The 27,878-nt window shown below is 47.8% G+C and overlaps 1 protein-coding gene across 2 annotated transcripts; it reads left to right on the top strand.

Moving 5' to 3' along the window:
* Window positions 1–22,768: 22,768 nt before the first annotated feature.
* On the top strand, window positions 22,769–25,925 carry MECP2 (methyl-CpG binding protein 2). Of its 2 annotated transcripts, XM_038588702.1 has the most exons (3): window positions 23,033–23,119; window positions 24,709–24,763; window positions 24,873–25,925. In XM_038588702.1, exon 3 carries the CDS (start codon window positions 25,001–25,003, stop codon window positions 25,790–25,792), a length of 792 nt encoding a protein of 263 aa, XP_038444630.1. In that variant the 5' UTR covers window positions 23,033–23,119; window positions 24,709–24,763; window positions 24,873–25,000; the 3' UTR covers window positions 25,793–25,925. The 2 variants fall into 2 exon arrangements, with proteins under 2 accessions (XP_038444629.1, XP_038444630.1); XM_038588701.1 differs by having other exon boundaries at window positions 22,769–23,119; window positions 24,709–25,925.
* The last annotated feature ends 1,953 nt before the right edge of the window (window positions 25,926–27,878 follow it).

Below are 27,878 nucleotides of genomic sequence, written 5' to 3'. Positions count from 1 at the left end.
GAGCCCATGCAACTCCTTGGGACCTTCCCCTCTGTAGTACAGTGCCCAACATGAGCGGCTGATGGACTCACTTCTGAGTGTCCCAAGACCGGTAAGGGGCAGAATTTCTGGCTCACCACATGGCCTCCAAGCCACATATATGTATGCCTGCTACCTGGGCCTCGTGTCCAGGCTCACTCAGCAGGCTTGGGCTGCTCCTTTTCCTACTTGGTGGCTATAGTTTGGGAGAGCAAAATGCTCTGGTTAATTGAACTTTTGGAGTCTCAGCAATTCGAACAATGTTTTTGTTTTCCTTCTGGTCAGGTTATGGCACCCACTACTATGAAGGCAAGGAAAGGACTCTGGTGTTGTAAGAGGTAGTGTGTTATGTCATTAATTGTTTCACTTTCAAGCTTTTTATATTTCTTTCAGTAAAGCAAATTTTCTTTGAATAAATAATACTGGGAGCTTATCACACAGAAGGCATATGTGTTGTCCTCAATACATTCTGAATTATCTGAGTTTATTTTTGTCTCTCAGATTCACTTATAAACAAATCAAAAGCTGCACTTTTAGCCAAGAGAAATAGGAAGAATTTCAGAATATCGTCATTTTTCAATAGCTTGAATTATAGTGATTGTGATAAACTTGATGAAAAAGCCATGTAACAAGTAAACCTCACATGTGGTTTATTGTGAACATTTTGGTGTGGTATTTGTTTATTTCTAAACTCCTTGATACCTTTTTTGGTGTCGAATCCTCGTTTTGTGGATCTTGGGTAGAGGTGGACCTTAGCTTCTACTTAAGAAAGCCTAAGATGGGATTGTCCTGTGCCCTGAAGTCTGGAGGTAGGGTGTTCGTGCCCATTGCAGTGGCTCCAGAAGTATCTGGGATCCAGGGCCCCTCCCATCTTTTTCCTCCATCACCTAAAGCAGGTGCCTTCTATCCTCAAAAGTTGCCCATGGTCACAGGATGGCATTTGCAGGTCTAGCCATTGCATCCTCCTTTCCAGGTAGGAAGAAGGAGGCATGGAGGAAGGGCAGAAAAGCACTTGTGGGCTTACTGTCCAGTCCCACTTAGTAACTTCCATTTCTGTCTCCACATCTGTTAGTTTTTACTGAGGAATGAACAGTGGTTAGAACAGCAATCATTTATTTCATACTCATAGGTCTAGGTCAACTGCCAAATGGGCTTCAGATCTGGTCCCAAGCCCATCATTCCAGGAACCAGGAGGGAGAAACAGCTGCTAGGGACAATCTCTTCTTAGGCGAATGTCATCCCCAAAAGGAATGAGCAGAGACACAGAAGCCACTTAAAGTCTCTTCGTCCTCAGTCTCATCAATGGAAGCCAGACATGTGAGCAAGTGCAGAGCCAGCAGGCAGGGACATGAGCTCTGCCCATGGTCCATGGGGCAAGAGCAGGCATGAAAAATAGGAAAGGCAGTGCCCTCGGCCACTGTCTCATTGGCCAGAATGTCATCCCAGCTCTGCTGGGAAGCTGGAAAATACCTTTTCTTAGCTGAGCTTAGGGTCTTGTTACAAAGGCCTACAGTGAACCTCGGCATTGAGGGGTAGCTGGTAGGGCCTGCTGTGACAGATATTCCCTCTCCTTGCTCCCTGGAAACTAGGGGTTGGTAGCGAGACTTAGGCTCAGCCAAACCCATGCTGCACTCAGGCACTCTGACTCTTGAAGGGCAGTGAGAGATAAGTCATGGTAGTGGCACATGCATCAGGAAGCCAACAGTAGCAGCTGATCCAGCAATGGGGCCCCTTTAGTACAACTGTGGCTGTGTTTTCAGTTGTGCAGCTGCTTTTCTGGGCTTAGTTCACTAGTCGTCTCTCCATTTTCAGATCTGCCAAAGAACTCCTTTGTGATTGAAGTTAACTAGAGGTGGTTTCTGTTGCTTGCAACCGAAGACCTTGCTGCAGTGCATGGGGTCTAGGCAAGGTAAAAACATGCTACTTTCACAGTTTTATCTTAAGTATAGTAGACAGGCATAGGTTTTTGAACTTTACGATTAAATCCCAGCTCTCACCTACTAGCTGTCAAGTCACTTTTCCCTCTTTGAGCCTCAGTGTTGCCTTCAGTAACATTGCTTTGCAGTGTTGCTGAGCACTGAGTGAGATTGTAAAGTGATGATTATGAGAGCGTTGGGAAAATGTCCTGCTCTGAACTTTTGGATGAACTATATTGTGTTTGGGTCATGGGCTTGTAATGTAGGAGTGCTGGTAGTGCCTCAGAGGGTCCTTCTGGAAAGCGGACGAGGAAGGGCAGGAAGCACCACTAGTGCCCGCTTTGAGCAGGGCTCTTGCAGACCCCAGCCTCCGTCAGAGCACCGTGCTCGACAAACAGAGGCTATCTGGTGAGTGAGTGAATGCATGCATACTGGGTGCAATTTCATGGGACTTGGGTGAGTCTGAAGTGTTTGAATATTGCAGCTGCAGATCCCCATCCAATGAATCATCCTAGACTTAATGCTTCTGACTGGTCACTGGGAACAATGATCTTGGGCTGTTGCACAGTTGTTTATTGTGAGTTGGGGATATTTTTAAATTTCCTTTTCAGTCTAGACTTGCATACAACAGTTTTTATTGCTAACTTACCACTAGTAACACTAATGAACAAAGAGTGAGAACAGGAAATTTAGAAGAGAAGAGATATAGGTGGCCAGTGAAGACAGGAAAAGAATTCTGCCTCAGTGAACAGAGACACAAATGAAAACAAAGAAGATGCCATTTTCACTTACCAAATTTGTAAAAAGTAATAAAGGAAGAAGGAAAGAGAAGACCTAGTGCCTGCTAATACTGGGGTTTGCTCCTGCCACACAGCTCACTCCCCACCTCCAGGGCTGGCTTGCACACCCAGCCAGGTGACGTCCTTCCTTGTCTGCAGGTGTGCTTGGATCTGCTATTGAGTGGATGAGCCATGCACATGGTTCTTAACTCAAAGTGCACACCATAGGGTAACCCTTGGTCTGTGCCACCCTGGCCCCTCTGCAGGGAGCAGCTGCTTCTGGGGTCTGATAGATTTCCTGTGAGGTGTCCTATACACGTACACACAATTTGAAACCTAATTTTATGTTCCCTGCACCTGCTTGGGTCAGTGTGGCTAAGGTATATTTTTGTCCATTTTGTCTGTGTTACTAAATATACTAGCATGAAGTTGTGCATAACTTTTATAAACTTCTGCAACATCTGTATTTATGTCTCCTTTTTCGTTTTAGTATTGTTTACTTGTACCTTCTCTGTTTTCCTTGTCTTGGTAGAATTTTGTTGGTTTTATTACCTTTTCAAAGAGCGAACTTGTGGGCATTATTGTCCTGTATTTACTATGCATCTACAACTCATTATACTCTGCTTTTATTTTTGTCATGTCTTCTACTTTCTTGGAGTACATTCTCTGGTTTTCTTTTTCTCTCTCCTAAAATTGTAAACTTAGCTCATTGATTTCCAACCTCCTTTCCAAATACAGCCATTTAAAGCTGACCTGCAAACTATTTCAGCTGTATGCATCAAGTTTTGATGTGTAGTATCATCACTTTAAGTCATCTAAAAGGGTTTTTCAGTTCCCTTTATGCTTCTTTCTTTGACACCCCCCCCCAATTATTTAGAAATGTGTTTTAAATTTCCAAGCATGTGGCTTTGTGGTTTGTTTTTGTTACTATTGTAGAAAAATCAAGTTCCAGCTAAACTGAGAAGGTGATCTGTGTGACAGCAGCCCTTGTAGCATGTTGAAAAGTGCATGGCTGCCTGAATGGAATGTGCAGCCGCCAGGTGGAAGTGCAGGAGCCCATACAAGCTCATCACCTCAATCTTGTTCACTGGGTTATGAAAGTATTCTCTCTTCTTACTGTCATTTTGTCTATTTGATTTACTCACTGTGGGAGAACACATGTCTCAGTATTCTGTGCTGCTGGACACGTCAGTTTCTTCATGGGCTTTGTTAATTTGGGCTGTATTTATTTTGAGGCCAGATTTTCAGTTTTTGAAACAGTTTTATCTTCCTGGTGAATTGAACCCTTTGGCATTATGAAGTGACTGTATGTGCTTTTGCCTTGAATTTTACTTCATCTGATGGTTAGTAGCACTGCACCACCTGTGTTTTTGGTCAGCACTGCCACTTTTCATTTTCTTCTTGTGTTTTTATGGGTTAGAAATGGCTCTTGAAAATGGCAAATAGCTGGATTTTTAAAAAATTTGTTCTGTTTACATCCATTTAATTGCTAATGTGTTTAGATTGTTCATACCATTTTATTTTGTATGCTCTGTTTTTCCACACTTTCTGTTCTTTATTTTTTCTTCTTTCTTGCCTTCTCTTGGATTGAAGTTTTTTTTAAAATTGTGTAAAGATACACATAATATTTACCGTTTTGACTATTTTTTTAAAAAAAGGTTTATTTATTTATTAAAAAGAGACAGAAAAAAAAAAGAGACAGAGACCACATGAGCAGGAGGGGCAGAGGGATAAAGAACCCCAAGCATACTTTATACTGAACATGGAGCCCGACGTGGGGCTTGATTCCAGGACCCTGAGATTATGACCTGAGCCAAAACCAAGAGTCAGACACTTAGCTGACTATGCCACCCACACACCCCATCTCGATCGTTTCTAAGTGTACAGTTCAGTGGCATGAAATACATTCTCATTATTGTGCTACTGTCTCTCAGATTGAGGCTTCCTTTTTTTTTTGAGAGAGAGAGCGAGCGAGAGAGAGCGTGAACATGTGGGAACAGGGGAGGAATGGAGAGGGAGAGGAAAAAATCTGAAGCAGATGCCCTGCCCTGCTGAGCACAGAGCCTGAGATGCGGATCAGTCTCAAGACCCCGAAATCAAGCGTCAGACACTTAACCGACTGAGCCACCCAGGTACCCCTGAACGTGGTATTATTAATGAACGAATATTTCTGTAAGCTTCAGGAACCTTTGATCTTCCAGAAGGTGGTCCCATGGACTGTCGATGTGTTGTCAGACATCCGAAGTTAGCTGGGCAGGTCCTTTTCCACCCAGATGTTGCCCCTGCCCCACCCCCCGCCTGAGGAGCCTCCCGTTGCCCACTGTTCAGTCCCCAGGTAAGTCTTTGGGTTTCAGCTGACATCCCATTAGGTGGCGACAGAGAGCACTAAAAGCAAGTTTGAAGGAAATAAAACTTGTTTTGTTCATGTTGGAAAAGGCACATGAGGTCTCCGTGCACATTAGTCAGATTTAACCACACAAGGCATTGGAAGGTTTTTTTTTTTTTGCCCTTTTTGCTCCCTCCTATTCTCAACCCACTGCCTCCCCCAAAATAAGGTGGATAGATCAGAAGACCGAACAGCTAAAACCCATGTCCTCCGGTCTCTGTCGCATTTGGTAGCAGCAGCAGTCATGCAAGCTGGGAACCTGCCTCAGCCTTCACTGCCCACAATCCTTTATTTCTCCCACCTCTGTCTTCTATGTCCCTTCCTCCCTGAACCTAGTTCAAGTCTTCATCTCCAGGACTCCTGCAGTAACTTGCCAACACTCCTACACGTTTCTCTCTTCCATGAGGTCCCTAGAGTCAAGTCTCACTCTCCTGCTTTAACCCCAAGAATGGTACCCCTGTCTTCAAATGGCATCGGGGCCCCTGCTATGACCCTTGCTTCTTTCTGTCATCTTCTGTTGCTATTCTTTTTCTCATATGTGTGCCCCTCGGCTACACAGAACTGCTCTCATACTCCTGGCTATGCCCATCATTCCCTTGCCACACTTACCCCTCTTACTGTTGAAGATTCAGTTCAGGTATCTCTTCCTGAAGAGAACCCTTACTAAGCCCCCAGGCCCTATCCTCGTGCACTCCTGGTTCACTGCCAGTACCCATGCTGAGAGAGCAGCCTGCTGACTGTCACAGCCCATGGACCTCAGACAGGAGGAGAAGCTGTGTCCTCTGTTCAGGATCCATGTTCTCATAAAAAGCATGCTGTAAGACTCATGCCGCTCGGCTTTCCAAGCCCACATACTCCCTGTTGCAGACTTGTTCACTGCCCAGACCATCCTCCTCTGCTGAGAATTTGATGCCAGGCCCACGTCTTTGTCTCTCTGTCCCAGTCCCTTCCATCCCACAGGTGACTTAAGTGTGCATGTAGATGGCCCTTAACCCCTCCTCTGTTCCAGTGACTTCTACCACCCACTGCCTTAATCACAGCCTGGAATTTGTCATCACTGGAAACCACTCTACCCACAGAGTTCTAACAGACAGCTCCACTGGTGACAAAGACTTCCTGTGCTCCTAGCTCACAGATTCCACCCTCCCTGGGACCCTGTCAGTTTTCTCTCTCATGACTCATGCCCATCATCATACGAACGTATTTTAGAATTTCCCATCTTCACTGAGCACTCTTTCCTCAGCTCCCACCCAGTTTTCTGTTAGCCCTTTGGCCAAGCTCTTCAAGACTTGGCTACTCACCTTCCCCCTTTTTAACCTCCTACTCTGCTCAGCCCAGTTCATGGAAGTTTTCTTCCCTCACAGTCCACAGAGCAGTCTTGTTAGCCTCCTGTGGATGTCCATGTTGCCATGGCCAGTGGTGAGTCTTCCTCTTGACACTGGTTGTTCCCTTCTGGAAACCCTTCCTTCCTTGTGTCTGTTTGGGGATACCGCCCTTTCCTGGTGCAGCGTCACTTGCTTAATTTTATTTTCTTTGGACACCTCACCTCACATCTAAGCCCCCTTCTGTGTTTGAAGGAACTCTCTCCACACCTTAAGAATTTGATGGGAGAGGGGCAACCTGGGTGGCTCAGCGGTTTAGCACCTGCCTTCAGCCCAGGGCGTGATCCTGGAGACCTGGGATGGATTCCCACATCGGGCTCCCTGCATGGAGCCTGCTTCTCCCTCTGCCTGTGTCTCTGCCTCTCTTTCTCTCTGTCTCTCTCATGAATAAATAAGTAAAATCTTAAAAAAAAAAAAAAGAATTTGATGGGAGGCCAGGTGACCTGACCAGTTGCTTAAACACTAGATGCTTCCCTTTTTAATTTCTCTTTTAGCCAGGGCAGCAGTCAGCAAACTATATCCCAAGGCCAAACCTGGCCTACTGCCTGTTTTTGTAAATAAAGTTTTATTGCAACCCAGCTCTACTCCTTCCTTTATGCATTATCTGTAGCTGCTCTCCCACTAAAGCTGGCAAGTTCAGTGTCTGACAGAGATCATGTGGTCTGCAAAACAGAAAATATTTGCTGTCTGGCCCTTAACAGAAAAAAATTGCCTGAGTCCTACACAAGGGTATGGGTGTGTGCCCCATATGCTGGTCAGACCCATCCTCAGAGGGGATCAGGAACAACAGAGGAGCCCTTGCTCGGCATCTGGGCTGCAGAAAACACAAGTTGCTGAGCTACGTAGTGGCCATGGTGCTGGTGGTCACTGCTGCCCCCTGCAGAGTGGCAGAGGCAATGCTAGCTGCCCTATGTCAGCCTGGCAGCAGGATTGAAATATTGTTTCTGGCCAACTAAACTCAAACCTGTTCCTCCAGCCCTCTAAGGATAATCTGGCCACCAGTAGCCTATTTTCCTTAATTTTTTTTATTGTGGTAAAATATACATAACAGAATGTACTGTTTGAACGATTTTTAAGTTTACAGTCCATTCATATTGTGGAAACATCACCACTTTCTGCCTTCCAGTAGCCTATTAATCAAGGCTTTGCCTGCATAAATCAGCTAGAGTTGGTCTCTCTCACTTGCCACCAATACTCAGGGCAGATATACCTGATTGTGCTTCTTCCTCGCTTCTCTTCCTGTCTCCTTTGCTGACTTATTCTCATCGCAGCTACAGATAGTGGGGGGAGGACTGTCCACACTTGGCGTCCATGGGGCCCTCTTTCACTCACCTGCCTCTTCGGACATCTGTGCTGAGGACCCCTGGATGTCTGTGTCTAGCCCAGAACTCTCCCCTGAACTGCAAACTCCTATCCAGCTTCCCTTTAGATCTTCAGAAGGTAAACTGTCTCAGTGTTGAAAACATCTCATTTGGAAAGCAGAACCCTTGATCTGTGCCACCCCTGCCCACAGTACACATATGCCCTCTACTGCCAGCACCTACACCACCTAATTATCCGCCTAGATAGACTCTGCAGTGGCCCCGTATGGCAGGTGTGGAGGTCGCTGTGCTGGGAGTGCAGTCAGCAGACAGCCTCCAGTTCCTTTGGGCTCTGCTGGGCCTCAGCTGCAAAAACCTCCCCAAGGTCAGACTCCCGATTCCAGGGCAGCACTCAGGTGACTGAGTGAGGTGGGGATACAACCTCCCCCCGCCCTGCCATCTCTGTCCAAGGTGCACAGGACCTTTATTGGGCTTGACACTTCAGTTTCTTCCTCTGCTCAGGTCTGCTTCCTGCTCCTTTTTTCACCGATGTCAATCCCTAATAAACATTTAGTACCCCAAACCATGAGCTCACCCTGCAGCACCTGCTATCTCTGCCCCCTCACTCCCCTTACATGCTATAACTTCATCATTAGGATGGGTTTTTTAAAACTGTTCAGCTGGTCATGTCACTCTTGGGAGTAAAACCCTCTGGGGGCCTCTTAGCCCTCTCAAAATGAAATCCAAAGTTCATTACCGCGAAGCAAAGCCAGCTCCCTGGGCATGTAGCCTATACAATGTCCGGGCCTTAGAAGAACCAGGCTTGGTTTAATGCTTTACTGGGGCTATCTCAGAATCCTCCATTTTTTAACAAGAGGTCCTGCATTTTCATTTTGTACTGGGTCCCGCAGATGACCTGGGCTGGCCTGCTTCATTTTGAATTCATCTTCCCTTCCTTGCTCACTTGGGTCCAACCCACCACTCTTGCCTTCCCTAGAACATGCCAGGTTGTTCCTAGGCCAGGGCCTTGGTTCTTGGTGCACCTTATACCTGAGCCCTACTTTATATGACCCACTCCCTCACTCCCCACTTCTTCAGATCTGGGTTCAGACTCCCCTTGGAGAGGCTTCCCCCAGGAATCAGACTCCTGCCCGTCTCTCTGACATCTCTGCTCAGTGTGTGTGCGCGCACACATGAATGCAGCACAAATAGCCCTGTCAGGATTTGAACTCATCGCAGGCTGACTGCCAAGCCTGTGCCCCTCACTGCTGTGCTGAGCTGCCCTGGAACTGTGTAGATGCTACACAGTACTGGTCTTCTGCTGTTTCCCCTCTTAGAAGTTGTTTACATTTGCATTTTCCTTCAAAGTGCCTGAAGCATTCTTTCTCTTATCCTTGAAGTTGAGGAGGTTGACCAGAGTCTGTCTCACTGTTAAGTGTTCCTTATCACATTTTCCTGGGAACACATTGTGTTCTTTCAAGGTGCAAATGTAGCTCATCTTTGTTTCAGGTCTGTTCTCTTATGTTTTTGATAGCATCTTCTGTTCCATTTTTTGGGTTCCCTACTACAGGGACACAAATTATCCTTATGTTGGATTGTCTTTGTGTCTCTTCCAATGCTATTAGCTTTCCTCTAATTGCTTTAGCTTTTGTTTTTTTGTTTTTTTGTTTTTTTCATCTGCATTCACTGTCTGATTTGATTTTCAGCTATATGTATTCTGTTTCTGGCTGTTTTTAAATGTACTTATCGGTTCCATAATGATGTGTTTTGGTCTGCAATTTGTTTGTCTAAGTTGAGAATTTGTCCCTTTCATCATACTGTGTTTTATCATCTCATCTTTGAGTTCTTATTGAGAACTTATTATGCTCTTACAAAGGTTGCAAAGAATTTCCTTCTCTTCCTTGTAGCATATTCTCTTCTTGGTGGAAGACTGCCTTTCCTGAACCATTCCCCCGCCCCTTTTTTTCTTTTGGCCATAATATGTTTGCAGAGTTACCATGTCATTTCCAGATACTCTGTTTGCTTTGGTACAGCGGGGGCGTTCTTGGCTTTTTCTTCCTAGTCTCTTGGCATCCTATCTAACTGCTTTCTCCTCTGGGCTATCATGAACTTGGTATTGTGTGGTCAGAGAGAAGTTGCACACTGGGGGAGCTGCACCCTTGGGTAGTCTTTGGCAGTATCTGGATTCTTTCCTGTCCCAAGAATTAATTGTGTTAAATGTCTTATACCAAGGTTCATTCGAGCTGCCTGAGGGACATATATGCCATTCCCACGGGATGCAGGAAAGGGCAGGCCCCAGGCTCTGGGTGGTTCCCTGGGTCTTTATGTACTCAAAAGCGGTCACCTCCCACAGAGCCCACCTGGCTTGCTGGGCACCTCCCAGCAGGAGATTCTATAGTTCCTGGGTCTAAATGGAAAAAGTGATAGACTCCCACTCAGTTGCTTCTCTCCAGCTTATTGGCTAAGGTCTTTGGGTATTTTTGGCTCCCCAGCATGGCTTCTGGGGTGAGACACGGGCAGGAGCACCAGTAGGCTGCTGGGTAGGTTTTATGTCCTTTGCCTTTGTTTGATGGAGTCTTCCCTTCACACCTCCTCACACCTTTGTTTCCTGGTTTTATTAGGGACTGGGAGAGGGCAAGTCTGTGGGAGGTTTTAACCAGCCATTTAAAGCTAATTCTCTAATCCTCGTGGAATCGACTCTGTTGTGTGGCGTGTGATGCAATGGTCGGCCCTGTTCTCTGTAACGGCCCTGTTCTCTATACTTCCTCTGGTTGTTCACAGATTCTTATTCTAGGTAAATGTCAGGCTCCGAAGGGAGTTCCAGTAGGCTCTGGACTGGAAGAACAGTATTCAGTCTTCCCACTGTATTTTCTCCCTGGTTAGTGTTTAGACATAGGGAAGTAACTGAATTTGCTGATATTTGTCTTGTCACCAGATGTGTTACTTTTTTACCCAGTCCCCAGAGTTGTTGACGGGGTAGAGATTTAGTCCCTCCTGCTTGTCCAAAGCTTCCCCATGGCTTTGAATCCCTGTCATCCGGGCAGCCCCAGTGGCCCAGCGGTTTAACACTGCCTTCGGCCCAGGGAGTGATCCTGGAGCCCCGGGATCGAGTCCCACATCAGGCTCCCTGTATGGAGCCTGCTTCTCCCTCTGCCTGTGTCTCTGCCTCTCTCTGCCCCCTCCTCACCTCAAATAAATAAATAAACAAACAAACAAACAAACAAATAAATAAATATCTTTTTTTAAAAAAAGAATCCCTGTCATCCAAAGCCAGGGTGGTGTAGTATAGAGGCCCAGGGTGCTGCTGGAGAGGTTGGTAGGATCTCCATCCATATCTGTGTATCTCTGGATGTTCCAGCCATGCAGGCTCACTGGAGCACTGCAGCCCTTCTCTGCTGGCCCCCTTCTAATCAGTGCCCTGGGAAACCTCTCAGCCCTTACTGGCCCTTCCAGGTAAGGCACTATTTCAGGCCCTTCCATTTGCCACCAGTAAACTAAGCTGCACTTCAGCTAGTCTGGCTCTAAGGTCCTGTTGTTCTTGAAGACTTCCTAGGGCTCTTTAGGGGAATCCTATCTGCAGTCATCCCTGCTGGGTCCCTCCTGTGCTCCCATGTTTGAGTAGGGCAGAATTGCACAAACAGTACTTCACTCACATTGAGTGAAGCCGCAGGGTTTCTACAGCACTCTCAGAGCGCTTCAGCTGTTGGAGGCACCCTTATTTGCTAGTGCCGACAGAGATCCCCCCCCGCCCGCTATTTTTTATATTTTGTTGGCCATTTCAGTGGGCTCAGGTGTCATCGCTGGGAAAAAAGTTGTTTGTTAGGAATCCATATAGGTGCCCTACACTAGTGAGAGGTACAATAAGGAAAACACAAAGTGAGCTCTTACAGAGATTTCTTTCCCATTACTAGAGATTTCTTTTCCACCCCTTTTCCCCCAAAAAACACAGTGCCTCTCTTGAAAATTTATTTTGGCAAATATTCTGTTCTTCGATAAAAGCAGCCAACGCTTTGATAAAAGCTTGTAAAACTTAACTACATAAAGAATGGAGGTAAGAAGAAAACAATATCAGCAGAAAAGTGGGAGAAGCAGCAGCTGTGGGAATGTATTGCTGGGGACCAAAAAGGCAAGTATAATGTAAGTGCCTATGCAGACTGGCTGTTGGTATCGTGAGGACTGGACAGTGTCATGGGGGCACTGCAGGCCAGGTGTCCAACCACTCATGCAGAGGATAAACATGAGTGCCCATGGTGTGTAGAAGCAGAGGCATTGGGGAATAGGATGGGAGAGAAGTTGCTAGATGTGGAAGCTCAAGAATGGAGAGCAAATTCTAACAGTATAGGCTTTCCAGGGGAAGAGAGAAAATAGCAGAAACATCAGTAATAAGGATTGGGTTCTTGGTTTTCTCCGGTTCTTATCTCATCTGGCCAGTTCCCTCTACAGTTGCCTTCATGGGGACAGGTGGTGGGGAAGCCAACCTGCTTGGGTTTCAGTCATGATCCACAGCTTCACCACCTTTACCGCCTTGGACCCTTTCCTCCCCCACCCCACCCCCCACCGCCTCAAGCACTTTCACATTGTCAGGCCATAGTGTTGCCATTGCATCTATATTCTGGAGTTCTTCCCCTACCTCTCAGTAGCTCCCCTTTTACAACATTCATCAAAATTGCTATGATTTCAATATTGACTCTGCCCAGAAGATGGTCAGCACCAGGAGAAGATAAATGGATGCAGGTAGGGGGGTGCCTGGGTGGCTCAGTTGGTTAAGCATCTGACTCTGTTTAGGTTCAGGTCATAATCTCAGGGTCTTGGGATCCCCCCTCCACCCCTGCATTGCTCCACACTCAGTGTGAAGTCTGCTGGAGATTATCTCCCTCTCCCTCTGCTCCTCCTGCTCGTGTGTGTGCGCGTGTACTCTATCACTCTTGTTCTCAAGTAAAATCTTTAAAAAAAGAGAAATGTATGCAGGTAGAAAGCTTGTGTTCTTGCTGTAGCATTCCTGGCCCTAGCACAACTCATCCTCAGTACCTACAATGTGCTTAAAGAATGTTAGCTACTGAATGAGTGAGTAGGTGAGACATTGCCTTGTGCCACTGCCTGTGGTCTTGCTGTGATGACTTCTGTTTAAAGCTTGACCCTGCCGGCTAAGCATTCCAGAAAGGAAGCAGTTTCTGCTGCCATACTTTACTCCTATCTAGTTCCAGACCGTTTTCATCAACCCCAAAGGAAACCCTGTGGAAAACAGCCTGCCAGTTCCTCTAAAGGTTAATCATAGAATTCCCATTTGACCCAGTATTGCCACTCTGGGCATAGACCCAAGAGAATTGAAAACATATATCCATGCAAAAACTTGTACACAAATGTTCATAGCAGCTAGAAGGTGGAAACCACCCAGCTATTCGTCAACAGATGTATGGATAAGCAAAGTGTGCTGTGTCCTTACAATGGATGTTTTTCAGCCATAAAACGGGATTAAGTTCTGATACATACTACAACATGAATGAACCTAGAAAACATGATGCTGAGTGGAAGGAGCCAGTCCCAGAAGGCTATATATTGTATGATGCCATTCATATGAAATGTCCAGAGTAGGCTATTCCATAGACATAGAAAACAGATTAGTAGCTGCTGAGTGCTGGGAGTAAGGCCACCTGGAGGAATAACTGCTTAATGGGGATGGGGTTTCCTCAGGGGGTGCTGAAATGTTCTGGAACTAGGTGGTCATGATGGTTGTACAACATTGGGAATGTACTAAGTGTTGCTAATGGTAAATTTTATGTTCTGTGCATTTACCGCAATAAAAAAAGATTGATCAAATGCCCTCAGAATATTTAGCCAGCAACCCTCAACTTGGCTAAATGCCTGGTCATTAAACTTTTTTTATGTCATTAAGCTTCTTGAACTAAATTCTTTCCAACTGTCATGGTTACTATGTCCTGGGTTTCAGAGATGGCATTCACATCGGCTTGGTCTGGTCTAGCATATCACCCTCAGCCCCACGCTGGCCTTTTTCTCTCAGATGGACGGCAGAGCTGCCTGCCTGGGCTCTGTCTGTACCCAGACGGGGTTGCTTGGAGACAGCTGTGGGTTCTGAGCACTGCTTGGGCATCATAAATCCTACCTTTACAATTTGGCGTAATAGGCAAAGTCAGCTGTCGTTTTAGTGGGGTGTTATAAAAATTGAGATATAATTCACATACCATGAAATTCACGCATTTAAAGTGTACAATTCAGTGGCATTTAGAACATTCACAGTGTTGTGCAACCATCACTATCTGGTCCCAGGACATTATCACCAATAAAAAAAAAAAAATCCTAACCTCATTAGGAGTCACTCCCTATTACCCACTCCCCCCAGCCCATGGTGATGACTAATCTACTTTCTGTCTCTGGATTTGCCTATTCGAACATTTCATATAAATGGAATTATATGGTATTTGTCTTTTTGTGGCTGGCTCATGTCACTCAGCATAGTGTCCCCAAGGATCATGCGTGTTGTAGCCTGTGTCAGAATTTCCTTTCCTTCCTTTTTAAAGCTGAGTAACATTCCATTGGTGGATGGACTGTATTTTCCTTATCTGTTCATCTGTCAGTGGACCTTGGGTTGCTTCTACCTTTTGGCTACTGTGAATCATGGCACTATGAATATGGGTGTACAGATATCTGTTCTGGTCCCTGTTTTCAGTTCTCTTGGGTCTACATCTAGAGTGGAAATACTGGGTCCTGTGGGAACTCCATGTTTAACCTTTTGAGGAATTGTCTGACTGTTCTCCACAGTGGCAGTGTTTGTTTAAACCTGCTTTTCTTAGCTCACGTGTGATGGACTCATGAAGACTGTATGGCACCGGGTGCCTTCATTTGGGGAAAGATCTACCTGTCAAGAGCTGTATTTTATTTAGCTTTTCAAAACACAGATAGTTTCTCTTGCATCTTCTGAAAACTGGGGTATTAAAAAATACACTGAGGTCAGAGCCTCTGAACTTCAGGTTCTACTGCTATAGCCTTTGAGCTGAACCCCATTTGCTCTTTTGCTCCCCGGAGACCACTGAGACTCTCTTCCAGTGCCAGTTTGATTTCTCTCAGATCTTTAAAGGGGCTGAAGCTGGCATCTCAGAGTGTGGCTGCCTTTATTGATTCGTGCAGAAGAGCCTCCTTGATTCTGAGATTCTGCAGCTCATACTAAAGGTAGAAAGAATTGGAAGCACTGAGGGAATGACATTGCAGGATGGAAAGAGCCACTGCAAAAAGGCCATTTCTCTCCTCTGGTCCCTGACCATTCACCTGGGGAAGTGGCTACCACCTTGGCCTGATGTGTCATGGCCTTATCGTGGGACGTAGGCTCCTTCTGCAGCTCAGTGGAATGGGTGACTTGAAATGAACGGTGCTGAGAAATGCTATATCCTGAAATTGGCTTCATGCAAACATGACTGAAATGGGGCCGAGGATATTGCTGGAGCTCACTTTGGAGGGGGCTGGATTCTGATTCAAGGGAAAAACACCTTTCTGCTGCTTTCAACTGGCTTTGTAGTCTTTCTTCTTTAATCTGAAAGCCTCAGGGATTGAGTAGTCCCTCCTCAGTCGACATTGTCTGGCCAGCTGTACCTGCCAGCTGTTGGTTGCCTGCCCCCCTGTAGTGTACAGGAGCCTGGGGTCACAGGAGTGCCAGGTACAGCTTCTCAAGGCAGCCTTCTGCACAATTACTATAGGTTACTTTCATTATGAAAGTACAGGCAGTTCTTTCCATCAAACCCCTTGGGATACAGTAATTTGGCTCAAAAACAAGATTCCTGCAAACTCTGGTTTTCCTTCGCTAGATCAAAGAAAAGATTTGATCTAATGTTTGTGTTCTAGCAGAAAAATTGCTAGATGGTGTTTTATTACTCAAGAGCCGCCTTTCCTTCCTGGTAGATATTTAAGGTTTGTGAAGGCCTTTCTGTTTCAATGTGATACGTGTATTTCTGAAAAAAAATCCCTGTGTTCTACAAATCACACAATAAAAAGTAAGAGTCATTATGGGAAAAATGTGAGGGGTAGACCATGCCAAACCTATGTGATTTGGTAATCAGAGCTCATTAACAAAACCAGTGACAAGTCTGGTTAAAATTCTGGTTAAGAGACCTAACACAGGGATGCCTGGGTGGGTCAGTGGTTGAGCGTCTGCCTTTGGCCTAGGACGTGATCTCAGGTCCAGGGATTGAGTCCCACATCGGGCTTTCGCAGAGAGTCTGCTTCTCCCTCTGCCTGTATCTCTGTATCTCTCATGAATAAATAAATTTTTTAAAAATCTTAAAAAAAAGATGTAACAGGGTCACACTGAAGTGTCTGTTGGTATTTGTACCCAGTATTGCCATCAGCCAACCCTTTTTCGCTGCAACCCCCAGATTTGTGCTTCCTTCCATATGATGTACAGATTATATTACACAGTTCCTTTGACATTTAAAGTGGGGTCCTAGGCAGGGCTGCCTTCAGCAATGATCTTTTTTTTTTTTTTTAATTTAAGTAACCTCTACACCCCAACGTGGGGCTGGAACTCACAACCCCGAGACCAAGCAGCAGATGCTTTTCCCACTGAGCCAGCCAGGTGCCCCTTGTGATGATTTTTATATGAACGTATATACACACACACACACACACGTACATATACATATATATATGTTTATGTATCCGTGTGTGTATATGTATACACACATATATAGCCTTGACACCTTTTATATATGTATATACATATATGTATATCTGTTTGTGTGTGTGTATATATAGCTTTGACACCTTCCCTTCATTCGCACTCACAGCTTCAAATAAAGCATAACACTGGAAAACATTATAGTTCTTTGAGCCACTAAAAGAAGGTACTTTATAAGATTTCCAGGTTTCCCTCTTAATGTATTCGTGTACTGTGATGGTATTCTCTTTGTTAGAAAACTCATCTGAAACTGCTTCAAAATATTACTCTCAACCTGCACAGCTTCCAGTTATATTTGATGTCATAACCTCCTTTTCAAACATGCTGCCATTTTAGTACCATATGCTTCCCCAAGTCATTGTTGCTCCTTTACACTCCTAAGTGCTGCTTGAGCCTGGCTCTCCTAAGAGCATTATGCTGCACTTTTGACCCTCAAGGAGCTTAGCACCATGCCAACATGGAACCAAGTTCCACGAATTCACATGGGGGAATTCACATTCCGCCAATGCCCCATGAGCACCCCTTTAGTGCCTTTGAACCAGAAGCCAGCACATGATTACTTGTTGCCTTCTGCTGTTCTCTTTCACCAGGAGCAGTTTGCAAACCTTTTCTCATGCTGCAGACAGTTTTGAAGACTCCAGTCTCACAGTTGAGGGGAATGCTCCTCCAGTTGTTTCCTTATGTGGCCTCATTTACCCCTTCTTGCAGGATGGGACAGTGCTGATGCTCCTCATTCATAGCACTTCGGTCTTGGTCGGTGGTGATCAGTTTGACCACTTGTTAATGGGTCACCTGCCAAATTTCTCCATAGAACAGGACCCCCTACCTTCCTTCCCTTACTCTTGAAACTGTATATTCCTTACTTTTTCACTAGCTTACAAGTCAAGTGCAAGCAAAACTTTTTAAACAGCGTCTTCTGTAGTATCTTCTACAAGATGTTCAGTCTAGCATTTTTCGTAGTTTCCACAGGAGGAGTGTCTGCAGACCTGATGCTGATCCCTGGAACCCGCCCTTGCAGCATAGCCATCCTCCATACTTCTACCCCCATGACCCTGCCCTCCCTGTCGCTGTAGATTGTCACTGCCTGTTCTCCCAGGCCCTCACTGACTGCCCCAGTCTTGTCTCTTGCCAACCCAACCCACCAGTGCTTAGTAGGCTATGGTAGCACCTAGACTCATTTATTCACTTACTCAGACCGTGTCTGCTTTGGGTGCTAAGCTGGCCCTTGGTCCTCAAAGTTACTGGTCAGAGGCATACAGTCATCAAAAGAAGCAAAAGTAGTACAACCTCTGGGTTGTGATTGTTGTTTGGCACTCCTCTGCTTGGCGATGTGCGAGTGGAGAGATGACAATAAAGAAGGCATGCACCGTCGTGGGGTGGGGAAGCTGACCTACATAGTGGTGTGTTCCAAGTACACTCGCGGGGGCATAGGGTGCCCTTGCTCATGGGGTTGGAGAAGGCAGGAGCTGGGAAGTCTCCTCAGAAGTGCTATCTTAACCCAAAAGAAGATGGGCGAGAGGGCCAGCCCAGAACCATTGGTTGCACAAGGTAGGTGTCATTAGTCACTCCTCCCTCTAGGGCTAGAACTATTGGTATCACTGCCTACTATCACTGGGAAGGGTGTCACTGTTTTTTTCATTACTTCTTTGTTTCCCTGACGAAACTGGGAGCTCGTGAAGACCAAAGAGTGATGATGCTAATTCTGCCCCATTTTCCCAGCCCCCAGCAGAGTCTGGCTCAGGGCGGTAGATGAACACACATCAACTCAGCCGTGACCTCAGACGAGTTCCCTCATGTGACCACACAAGGGAACTTTGTGTGCTTCCTTCTCTTTTCATCTGTAACCCTGAAGAGTTGGATGGGTGGTTTTTCTGGAGATCCTCTCAACTCCAGAATATATGAACTCGTTCAGTTCTGCTACTCATTTGAAGATAGAGTGTGCACGAAATATATATATATATATAAAACATATACATATATGGTCTCATTCAAGGCAGGATGAAGAAGACTTTGATTTCTTTGAAAAAGTGTGTGTTTCAGCTAACTCCATAATGCCCTGGTGAGGAGGCCTCTTAGGGAGTTGGGTCACCTTGGGACCGAGTAGGTGGATTACCTGTTTTGCATCATTTTTACCTCCAGTCCACAGCCAGTGGCATGGTTTCCAGGCTTCTTTGTGGGCATTTGTCATTTGTTTTTGCAGAGAAGTAGCAGTCAAAGTAACAAACCTGTGTGCCCCTCAATGCACAGAATTGAACATCACCATATTGTCGTAGCTGCTTCAAGTAATTTTAATTTAAAAGAACTAGGGCAGCCCGGGTGTCTCAGTGGCTGAGTGCCTGCCTTCGGCCCAGGGCATGATCCTGGAGACCCAGGATCAAGTCCCACATTGGGCTCCCTGCATGGAGCCTGCTTCTCCCTCTGCCTGTGTCTCTGCCTCTCTCCGTGTCTCTCATGAATAAATAAATAAATAAATCTTTTTTAAAAAAAAACTAAAAAAATAAAATAAAAGAACTAGGGACAGGACACCTGGATGGCTCAGCGGTTGAGTGTCTGCCTTTGACTTAAGCATGATCCCTGGGTCCTGGGATCAAGTCCCACATCAGGTTGTTCTCGGGGGGCCTGCTTCTCCCTCTGCCTGTGTCTCTGCCTCTCTCTCTCTCTGTCTCTCTGATGAGTAAATAAATAAATCTTTTAAAAAAAAAAAAGAACTAGGGCGCCTGGGTGGGTGGCTCAGTCAGTTGAAAGTCTGCCTTTGGCCTAAGTTGTGATCGAGCCCCGCATTGGGCTTCCTGTTCAGCGGGGAATCTGTTTCTTCCTCTCCCTCTGCCTGCCACTCCCACTGCTTCGTGCTCGCATGCGCTCGCTCTCTGTCTGTCTCTCTCTCTCTGTCTCTCAAATAAATAAAATAAAAGAACTAAAATATTACAGATTGAATTAAAGGCCCTTTTATTCTTCATCTTAGGTGCTATTAAAAATTCATTTGTTAGACACTTAGGGTTTAAAAGGCAAATTTTGTTATGAATGTTTTATCACAATGAAAAACTTAAAAAAAAAAAAAAAAACCAAAACAGTTCATTCAGGCCCAAGTCAAACTCTGAGCGCAGCTGGGTCTCCTCTGTGGCTAGTATCAAAAAACTATGTTCTTCTCTCCTTGAACTTCTAGCCATGGATGTGGCTATAACCCCCATGTGTTCCTGGCCCAGGCTTTCCTGTCCTCAGTGGTACCACCATCCTTCCAGGCATTGGTGATAGTGCTTAACTCATCCCATCCCCTCACCCACACCAGGCTTTCCTCAGCTCTGTCACTCTACCTCCTGGTCATTTCCCAAATCCTCCACTGTCCCCACCCTGGGCCATGGGAGACCACTGAAGAGGCTTCTCACAGGTGCCCCCTGATTTCCACACAGCAAGTAGTGATCCTTTAAAGATAAGAGCTCTTGTCCCTTCCCCTGCCCAAGACTCCCCAGTAGCAATCTGACAAAGCCCTCCACATCCCCCTTGAGGCCGCTCTGCTGCCCAGAACCACCTTCTGGCACACAGCTGCATGATTCACCCCTTGCTTCTTGTAGGATTTTCTCTCTTTTCTCCCTCATTGTGATCCAGTCAGTTTGTTCTTTCAGATACTCACCTTGTCATGGTGTCATCTAGTGCAAGGAGTCCTTTTAGCCACCTCCTATGTCCTTTGACTTTCCCCTCCTCTGTCCAAGCACTCCCCTGCCTTTCTGCCCTCACAGGCCACCGTAGAACCACAACCACCCACTTCTCCCAGGGCCAGCCTGGTTCCCTCCATGGATGCTGGACATGTTCCCTAACCCTGGGTGCCATATCAGGCCTTAAAATATGTCCCACCAAGGATATGCAGAGCAGTGTGGTCAGAGGTATTTGAAATAAATTTTCTCTTTGGTGTGGTATCAGTTTGATACATGGTTCAGTTTGTTTGTGTTTGCATTCAATACAGTAGGGTTTTGGTACTGTTTACTTTCTCATTTTGGTTATGTAAACTTTTATATGATTCAGAGAGGTCTTGCCTTGCGCCTATACCTTAGCTCGTTCCCACCCATCCTGGGACTAGGAAGTACTTCTTCCCTTGTTTCTCACGTGAAAGGCATCCTGTGATCTGTAGGAGATCCAGAGGTGCTCCTTCTCAGCCCTCTCAGGCTGCATGGCTCTCCATGCTATAGGCATGGCATCGTCCATTCAGTACGTCTTTGTTGGTAGCTCTATGAGTTGTATGCAGTACTGGGTCAGGAAAAATGATGCCGTTAACAAATAATATCATAGACTTAACTGTTTGGCATTTCTGGGGGTGTGTCTTTTTAGGGTAGAGTTCTAGAAGGGATTGACCTTGATGGCATCGACACCCTTGATTGTATCTAAGAGGCATTCCTGGGATATGTGGTTTGTACTTGACCTCATGGATGGTTAAACTATTTGGGGAATATAAATGAGTGTTCTGGAGAAACCAAACCTTTCCCATGGGTGCAGTGTTGTCTGCCGACTCCAGGACTATCCAGGTTCCAGGGAGTAGCCCTGGCCTTCAGCGGTGGCCCGTGGACTGTGTGGGAGTGGTCATTCCAGTTCATCTGCCACTCTGCTGCTGGCAAGCTCCCCTTCTCCCCTCTGTGTTGGGGGACTACAGGCTATAGGCCACACCAAGCTTCTCAGGATTCTTCCTCAATTCCTGCTGAAAGGCTAATAAGACTGTGATAATTGAAAACTAAGCTCTGTGCTGCAACAGATTAGAGACCCTCACTTTACAGCAAGAGAAGATCTCCTGTGGGCCGTGGGCTAAATCAGGGTCACCATGGCAGCCATGCTTTAGAGTCCTGAGCTGCTAAAGGATGACCCAGGATAGGGAGGAACTCAGGGACAAGCCTGTCTCCCAACCCCTGACCTGAGCTGTTCAGAAAAGGCATGTTCTCATGGTGCCAAGAGTCCTGATACTAACCCACCTTTGGCAGCTTACTGACATCATTTGAGTCTGGTTTCCAGTACATACCACAGTGCCTCCATTGGAGTCTCCACAGTGTGAACAAGGGGGTTGCTTGGGGTAGACTGGCCATGAGGCAGTGACCAGTGCTGACACGAGCCACATGGGACAGGGCAGCTCTAGGGCTTAGATATCAAGGGCAGGAATAGTCTCATTCTCTTCTAGACTGAATTGCTGAGAGACCAGCAGATGGCTGGTTCCAAGCCTCCCCAGCGTGGGTGGTGTTCCTGCCCTCTTAGCCCTGCTTTAAGAACACCACGGGCGGACTGATTCCAGGGTCCAGGGCCTTTCCAGTGCACACAAGGAAGGGACCCTACCAGGTGGAGCCAAAATAGCAGGAAGGAGCTGCTCTGTCAGTGTGAAAGCATAAGGAGGTGCCCACCCTGGAGTGGGGAGGGTGCTCTTCTGTGCCTTTGTCCTTGCTCTCCCCTTCTACTGGTTGAGTGTAAGGCAGTCATGGCTTGTAAAGGAATGTCTGATAATAAAAGTTTAGCAGACCTGGGGTGCCTTCTCCTCACTCCAGAACCCTGGGCAGCAGTTTCTGGTTGCCCGAGTTGGCTAGTGTTTATATGGTGCTTTTGTGACTTTTCTTCCTCTGGGGTGTTGGTGCCTATTACCAAGATGAGGAAACTAAGGCACGGAATGTTGAGGTCACTTGCTCAGGTCCATGTTTAGAAGTTGCCAAGTCAGAATTTGAGCTCAGGTTGGGCTGGCTCCAAACCTGTGTGTTTTCTCCACAGCACTGTGCTGTGCCTTATCTCCCAAGGGGGTAGTGCTAGGCTCTGCCACCATCAGTAAGTTGCATCGTGCTCCCTGACTGTTTTATCAAGCACACATTTGAGAAAACTTACAATACAGAAGCTATACTAACACCCAAGCCAGGTCTTTCGTGAAGAGGAGCCCTGGCCACATTTTGGGTGGGCAGCTCCCTCTCCAGTAGTCAAGGGCCTCTTGTCAGCCATGAAGTCTAGAGACTGTTGGGCACAGCTTGTAAAGTGGCCTCTTCCGAGGCAGTACACTGAGAAGCCACCTAGTGTTTCTACCCAGAAAAATGCCGCTCATTCTCCTGCTTGTTAGGAGTGGGACTTGGGACAGAAGGACTCAGAGTGGTCACAGTGCAGGTAGGGTAAAGCCCAAAGCCCCCAAAGAAATCTTTGAAGGAGAAAGGCATCAGGATCTGGGTGAGCATCGGTGGGGCAGCCCTGTCTCTCAGAGCCCTGCCTGTGCTGGGGTGCCCCAAACCCGCCATTGCTTACTTTTTCTACAAATCGGTGTGTTCCCTGTGATACTTACATACTTATTTAACACTTCAGGGAAGAAAAGTCAGAAGACCAGGATCTCCAGGGCCTCAAGGACAAACCCCTGAAATTTAAAAAGGTGAAGAAAGAGAAGAAAGAAGACAAAGAGGGCAAGCATGAGCCCCTGCAGCCACCGGCTCACCACTCTGCTGAACCAGCAGAGGCAGGCAAAGCGGAGACCTCAGAAGGGTCAGGCTCAGCCCCAGCTGTCCCGGAAGCTTCTGCCTCCCCCAAACAGCGACGCTCTATCATTCGTGACCGGGGACCCATGTATGACGACCCCACTCTGCCTGAAGGTTGGACCCGAAAGCTTAAACAAAGGAAATCTGGCCGCTCCGCTGGGAAGTATGATGTGTATTTGATCAAGTAAGTAAGGGCAACTCCTGTCTCTACAAAGCAGGGAAGGCTGGGTGGGCAGGAGGCTGGGGCCAGGTGCTGAGAAACTAATGGGGATCCCTTAGAGTGGCAGCTCTTTTTTTACTCGATGATCAGGAAAATGTGTGTATATCACCCATCTTGGGCTGGGGGTGGCTTCAATAATGAACACCACTTGCAGACCCCTCCAGGTATGTTTCAAATGACTGTGTACAGAGTTCACCGCCCTGAGTGTGACTTTACCCCACCAGCCCTTGAGGTCTTGTCTGGAGATGGCATCGCAGTAGGGCCTACCCAGGGCCACAGTGAGGACACAAGAAAGAGAGGTCGCCTGAGAAACATTGAGGACACAAGGCCCTGCCCAGGCTGGTCCCAGAGGCCACAGGACCTGCCATGTGTAGTGGCCTGTGCTTGGAAGGCAAGCAGGGCTCTCTGGGTTCCTCTCATTTCCCAGCTGGGAAACATCCAGCTGATGGGCTCTTCTCAGAACCTGTTAAACAACTCTTCTTTCTGTCAGTCATTCCGTGACTTGGCTGCATGACCCAGAAGAAGTAGGAGTTCAGAGGGCTCAGTCTACTCTCTGAATCATGTTGGGAAAGGTGAGCTCTCTGACAGGGCCTCTGGGGACACATTGGTGTCTCTTCATGTGCCTTTCCAACTGTCATTGGTGCATTTGTCCAGCTTTGAGCTGGTCATTGGGCATTTTCTATTGAAACAGTGTAATTCAGGGATCCCTGGGTGGCGCAGCGGTTTGGCGCCTGCCTTTGGCAGAGGGCGCGATCTTGGAGACCCGGGATCGAATCCCACGTTGGGCTCTCAGTGCATGGAGCCTGCTTCTCCCTCTGCCTATGTCTCTGCCTCTCTCTCTCTCTCTGTGTGACTATCATAAATAAATAAAAATTTAAAAAAAAAAAAAAAAAAAAAAAAAAAAAAGAAACAGTGTAATTCCCAAGCCAGAGCTTCAGAGAAGGACTGAATAAATACATTTCAGTTCTGGCCCTTAGATGATCCAGAAAAGATAAACAGTTTATTTGCAGACATCCTCATTTGATCGCAACAACTCTGAGAAGGGTGAACAAAAAGCATTATCCTACTGACAGATGAGGAAACCGATCCCAGAGAGGCTAAGCAGCATGCCCAGGTTCAGACAGAGAGGAGTGCTTTACTTACTGACTGGGCCCAGGCACCAACCAGCAGAATGCCTGCCCCTCAGCCTTCTGGCTCAAGCGGGTCTCCAGGCCAGGCCCCTTTGGGAGCCAGAGGAGGGGCCTTGGTGGTAGGCGGATCCTCAGGGGCAATAGCTGCAGAGCAGCTGACACCCAGCTGTTCTTGTCACTGGAGCACACCCTGTGGGTGCTCTCCGCCGCCCAGCAACCCAGTTGCTTTGTGTGTGACCATGCCCCTCTAATTTCAGCCCATTTTGGCTTTTCTCTAATGTGACTCTCATTGAATAGTATCATCAGGCAGGTCAATTGCAGAACGTCCTGTCACAGAATTCAGCACATTCTTCCTGCCCCATCTTTGTACATTAGCGGGGAAGCTTCTAATCGTTCTTTGTGTCTCTCCATTTGTTCCCACAGTCCCCAGGGAAAAGCCTTTCGCTCTAAAGTGGAGTTGATTGCGTACTTCGAAAAGGTAGGCGACACCTCCCTGGACCCTAATGATTTTGACTTCACGGTAACTGGGAGAGGGAGCCCCTCCCGGCGAGAGCAGAAACCACCTAAGAAGCCCAAATCTCCCAAAGCTCCAGGAACTGGCAGAGGTCGGGGACGCCCCAAAGGGAGCGGCACTGCGAGACCCAAGGCAGCAACATCAGAGGGTGTGCAGGTGAAAAGGGTCCTGGAGAAAAGTCCCGGGAAGCTGCTCGTCAAGATGCCTTTTCAAGCTTCGCCCGGGAGCAAGGCTGAAGGGGGCGGGGCCACCACGTCAGCCCAGGTCATGGTTATCAAACGCCCAGGCCGGAAGCGAAAAGCCGAGGCTGACCCCCAGGCCATTCCCAAGAAGCGGGGCCGAAAGCCAGGCAGTGTGGTGGCAGCTGCCGCCGCAGAGGCCAAAAAGAAAGCCGTGAAGGAGTCTTCCATCCGGTCCGTGCAGGAGACTGTGCTCCCCATCAAGAAGCGCAAGACTCGGGAGACGGTCAGCATTGAGGTGAAGGAGGTGGTGAAGCCCCTGCTGGTGTCCACCCTCGGCGAGAAGAGTGGAAAGGGACTGAAGACCTGCAAGAGCCCCGGACGGAAAAGCAAGGAGAGCAGCCCGAAGGGGCGCAGCAGCAGCGCCTCCTCACCCCCCAAGAAGGAGCACCACCACCATCACCACCACTCAGAGCCCCCGAAGGCACCCGCGCCGCTGCTTCCGCCCCCGCCCCCTCCCCCACCTGAGCCCCAGAGCTCCGAGGACCCCGCCAGCCCCCCTGAGCCCCAGGACTTGAGCAGCGGCGTCTGCAAAGAGGAGAAGATGGCGAGAGGAGGCTCGCTGGAGAGCGACGGCTGCCCCAAGGAGCCAGCTAAGACTCAGCCCACGGTCGCGACCGCCGCCACGGCCGCAGACAAGTACAAACACCGAGGGGAGGGAGAGCGCAAAGACATTGTTTCATCCTCCATGCCAAGGCCAAACAGAGAGGAGCCTGTGGACAGCCGGACGCCCGTGACCGAGAGAGTTAGCTGACTTTACACAGAGCGGATTGCAAAGCAAACCAACAAGAATAAAGGCAGCTGTTGTCTCTTCTCCTTATGGGTAGGGCTCTGACAAAGCTTCCCGATTAACTGAAATAAAAAATATTTTTTTTTCTTTCAGTAAACTTAGAGTTTCGTGGCTTCAGGGTGGGAGTAGTTGGAGCATTGGGATGTTTTTCTTACCGACAAGCACAGTCAGGTTGAAGACCTAACCAGGGCCAGAAGTAGCTTTGCACTTTTCTAAACTAGGCTCCTTCAACAAGGCTTGCTGCAGATACTACTGACCAGACAAGCTGTTGACCAGGCTTCTTAGGGTATGCCTGCACCTCCCCTCCCACCCAGACCTCCCCCCACCCCCCATGTGCTCATTAGGGACAGAGAGTGGTTGAGAGGACACTCCCAGTCTCAGCTCTCCTCTCCTCCCGCCCTGCCCCACCCCCATCCCCCCAGCTCCTCCACCTTCCCCATCCCTACCCACATTGGGACAAGGAGGTGTGAGGCAGGAGAGACAGTTGGATTCTTTAGAGAAAAAGACAGAGATGGCCAGTGGCTACAGCCTGTGTGATCTCACCCATGGTGGCACAAATCTGGCCCCACGCCAGCCCCAATCCAAAACTGACTAGGACATTTCACAGGACAGGGAAGTAGTACCTGTTCACTCCAGTTCTGGCATGGCTAGGAGGGAGTCAGTCCTTTGAGCTGCTGGGTGTAGACTGGCCTGAGCCAGAGGAGAGGATGGCCGAGGGCCGTTCTCCAGTGGGTGGCGAGAGAGAGAGAGAGAGAGAGAGAGAGAGAGAGAGGCCGTGGAAGCAACGGGACAAGGCGTAGGCAGGCTGGCCCCGGGCTCCTGGGCTCCTCCGGGTGGCACAGAGCAGTGGGGCTCATGGAATTCCTAGTTGCTCAGAGCAGTCTGTGACTGGTAGGTAGAGGCCTAGTGGACAGGTTGGGGGGCCAGGGGGAAGTAGGGGAAAATGTTCTTCCAAAACTTTCCAATTCTACTCCTTTAGGGACAGCTTAGAACTATTTGCACTATTGAGTCTTCATGTTCCCACTTCAAAACAAACATGCTCTGAGAGCAAACTGGCTTGAATTGGTGACACTTTGTCCCTCAAGCCACCAGACATGACGGTGTTTAGAACTACCTGGATCTGTATATACCTGCGCTTGTTTTAAAGTGGGCTCAGCACATAGGGTTCCCACGAAGCTCCGAAACTCTAAGTGTTTGCTGCAATTTTATAAGGACTTCCTGATTGGTTTCTCTTCTGTCCTTCCATCTCTGCCTTCTTTCATCCATCCTTTCATTTCTTCCCCTCCTCGTTCATCCCTTCTGTACCAGGCACCCACAGTTCCAAGCTTTACCTGAGCTGATGCTGGTCAGCTCAGGCCCCCAGATCTCACCCTGCCCTTGGCCTTCCCACTGCCAGCCCTAGCCCCGACCCAGCCCATTCTGAGGCCTGAGGAAAACCCGGGCTCTGCTGAGTCCACCTGGCCCTAGCACCCTGGCCTCTCCGAAGGGCAAGAGAGCAGCAAGATCTTGCTCTCTGAGGGAGCTCCCTTCCCTGGTCAGACCCTGGATTCTGGGCCTTCTCGACCTTCTATCCAAGAAAAGCAAGCAGGAGAAGTTGGACAGATTTGGATTTGGAAGCTGAGGGTAGCACAGAGGCCCCCATGGCCTGCCATAGTCACCGAGTAGCCCAGCCCTGACCTTGACCTCGCCAGGCCCAGCCAGCATAGTGCAGTGCAATGGGGCGGCAGGTGGGAAGAAATGCAGACGCCCCAGACCTGAGCTGGGACGGGCACCTAGACCCCTGGCCCCTCGGCTCCTCCTATAAGTTAACCATGAGTTCTTTTCTGATGGAAAATGCCTGGCTTTTGCTTGCTGGAGACTGGGTGAGGCCAGCATATCACACATCTCCACATCTGTGCCAGGGGAATGGTGTGGGGGCCGAGAGGCTTGGGTTTGCTATGGGTGTTCATTGATCAATCTCCACTTAGGACCCCATCCTGTCATTCTGTGTTCAGGAAGTCCTTATCTAGCTGCATATCTTCATCATATTGGTATATCCTTTTCTGTGTTT

Source organism: Canis lupus, chromosome X, assembly GCF_011100685.1.
Source record: "Canis lupus familiaris isolate Mischka breed German Shepherd chromosome X, alternate assembly UU_Cfam_GSD_1.0, whole genome shotgun sequence".
Lineage (NCBI taxonomy): Eukaryota > Metazoa > Chordata > Mammalia > Carnivora > Canidae > Canis > Canis lupus.
This window is presented reverse-complemented; position numbering and strand designations above follow the sequence as displayed.

Bases quoted from the DNA above. Each gene is read 5' to 3' on its own strand.
- MECP2 (XM_038588701.1), top strand. From the start codon at position 23,022: ATGTATGACGACCCCACTCTGCCTGAAGGTTGGACCCGAAAGCTTAAA. The intron at 23,120-24,708 runs GTAAGTAAGGGC...TTGTTCCCACAG, and splicing joins TATGATGTGTATTTGATCAA to TCCCCAGGGAAAAGCCTTTC.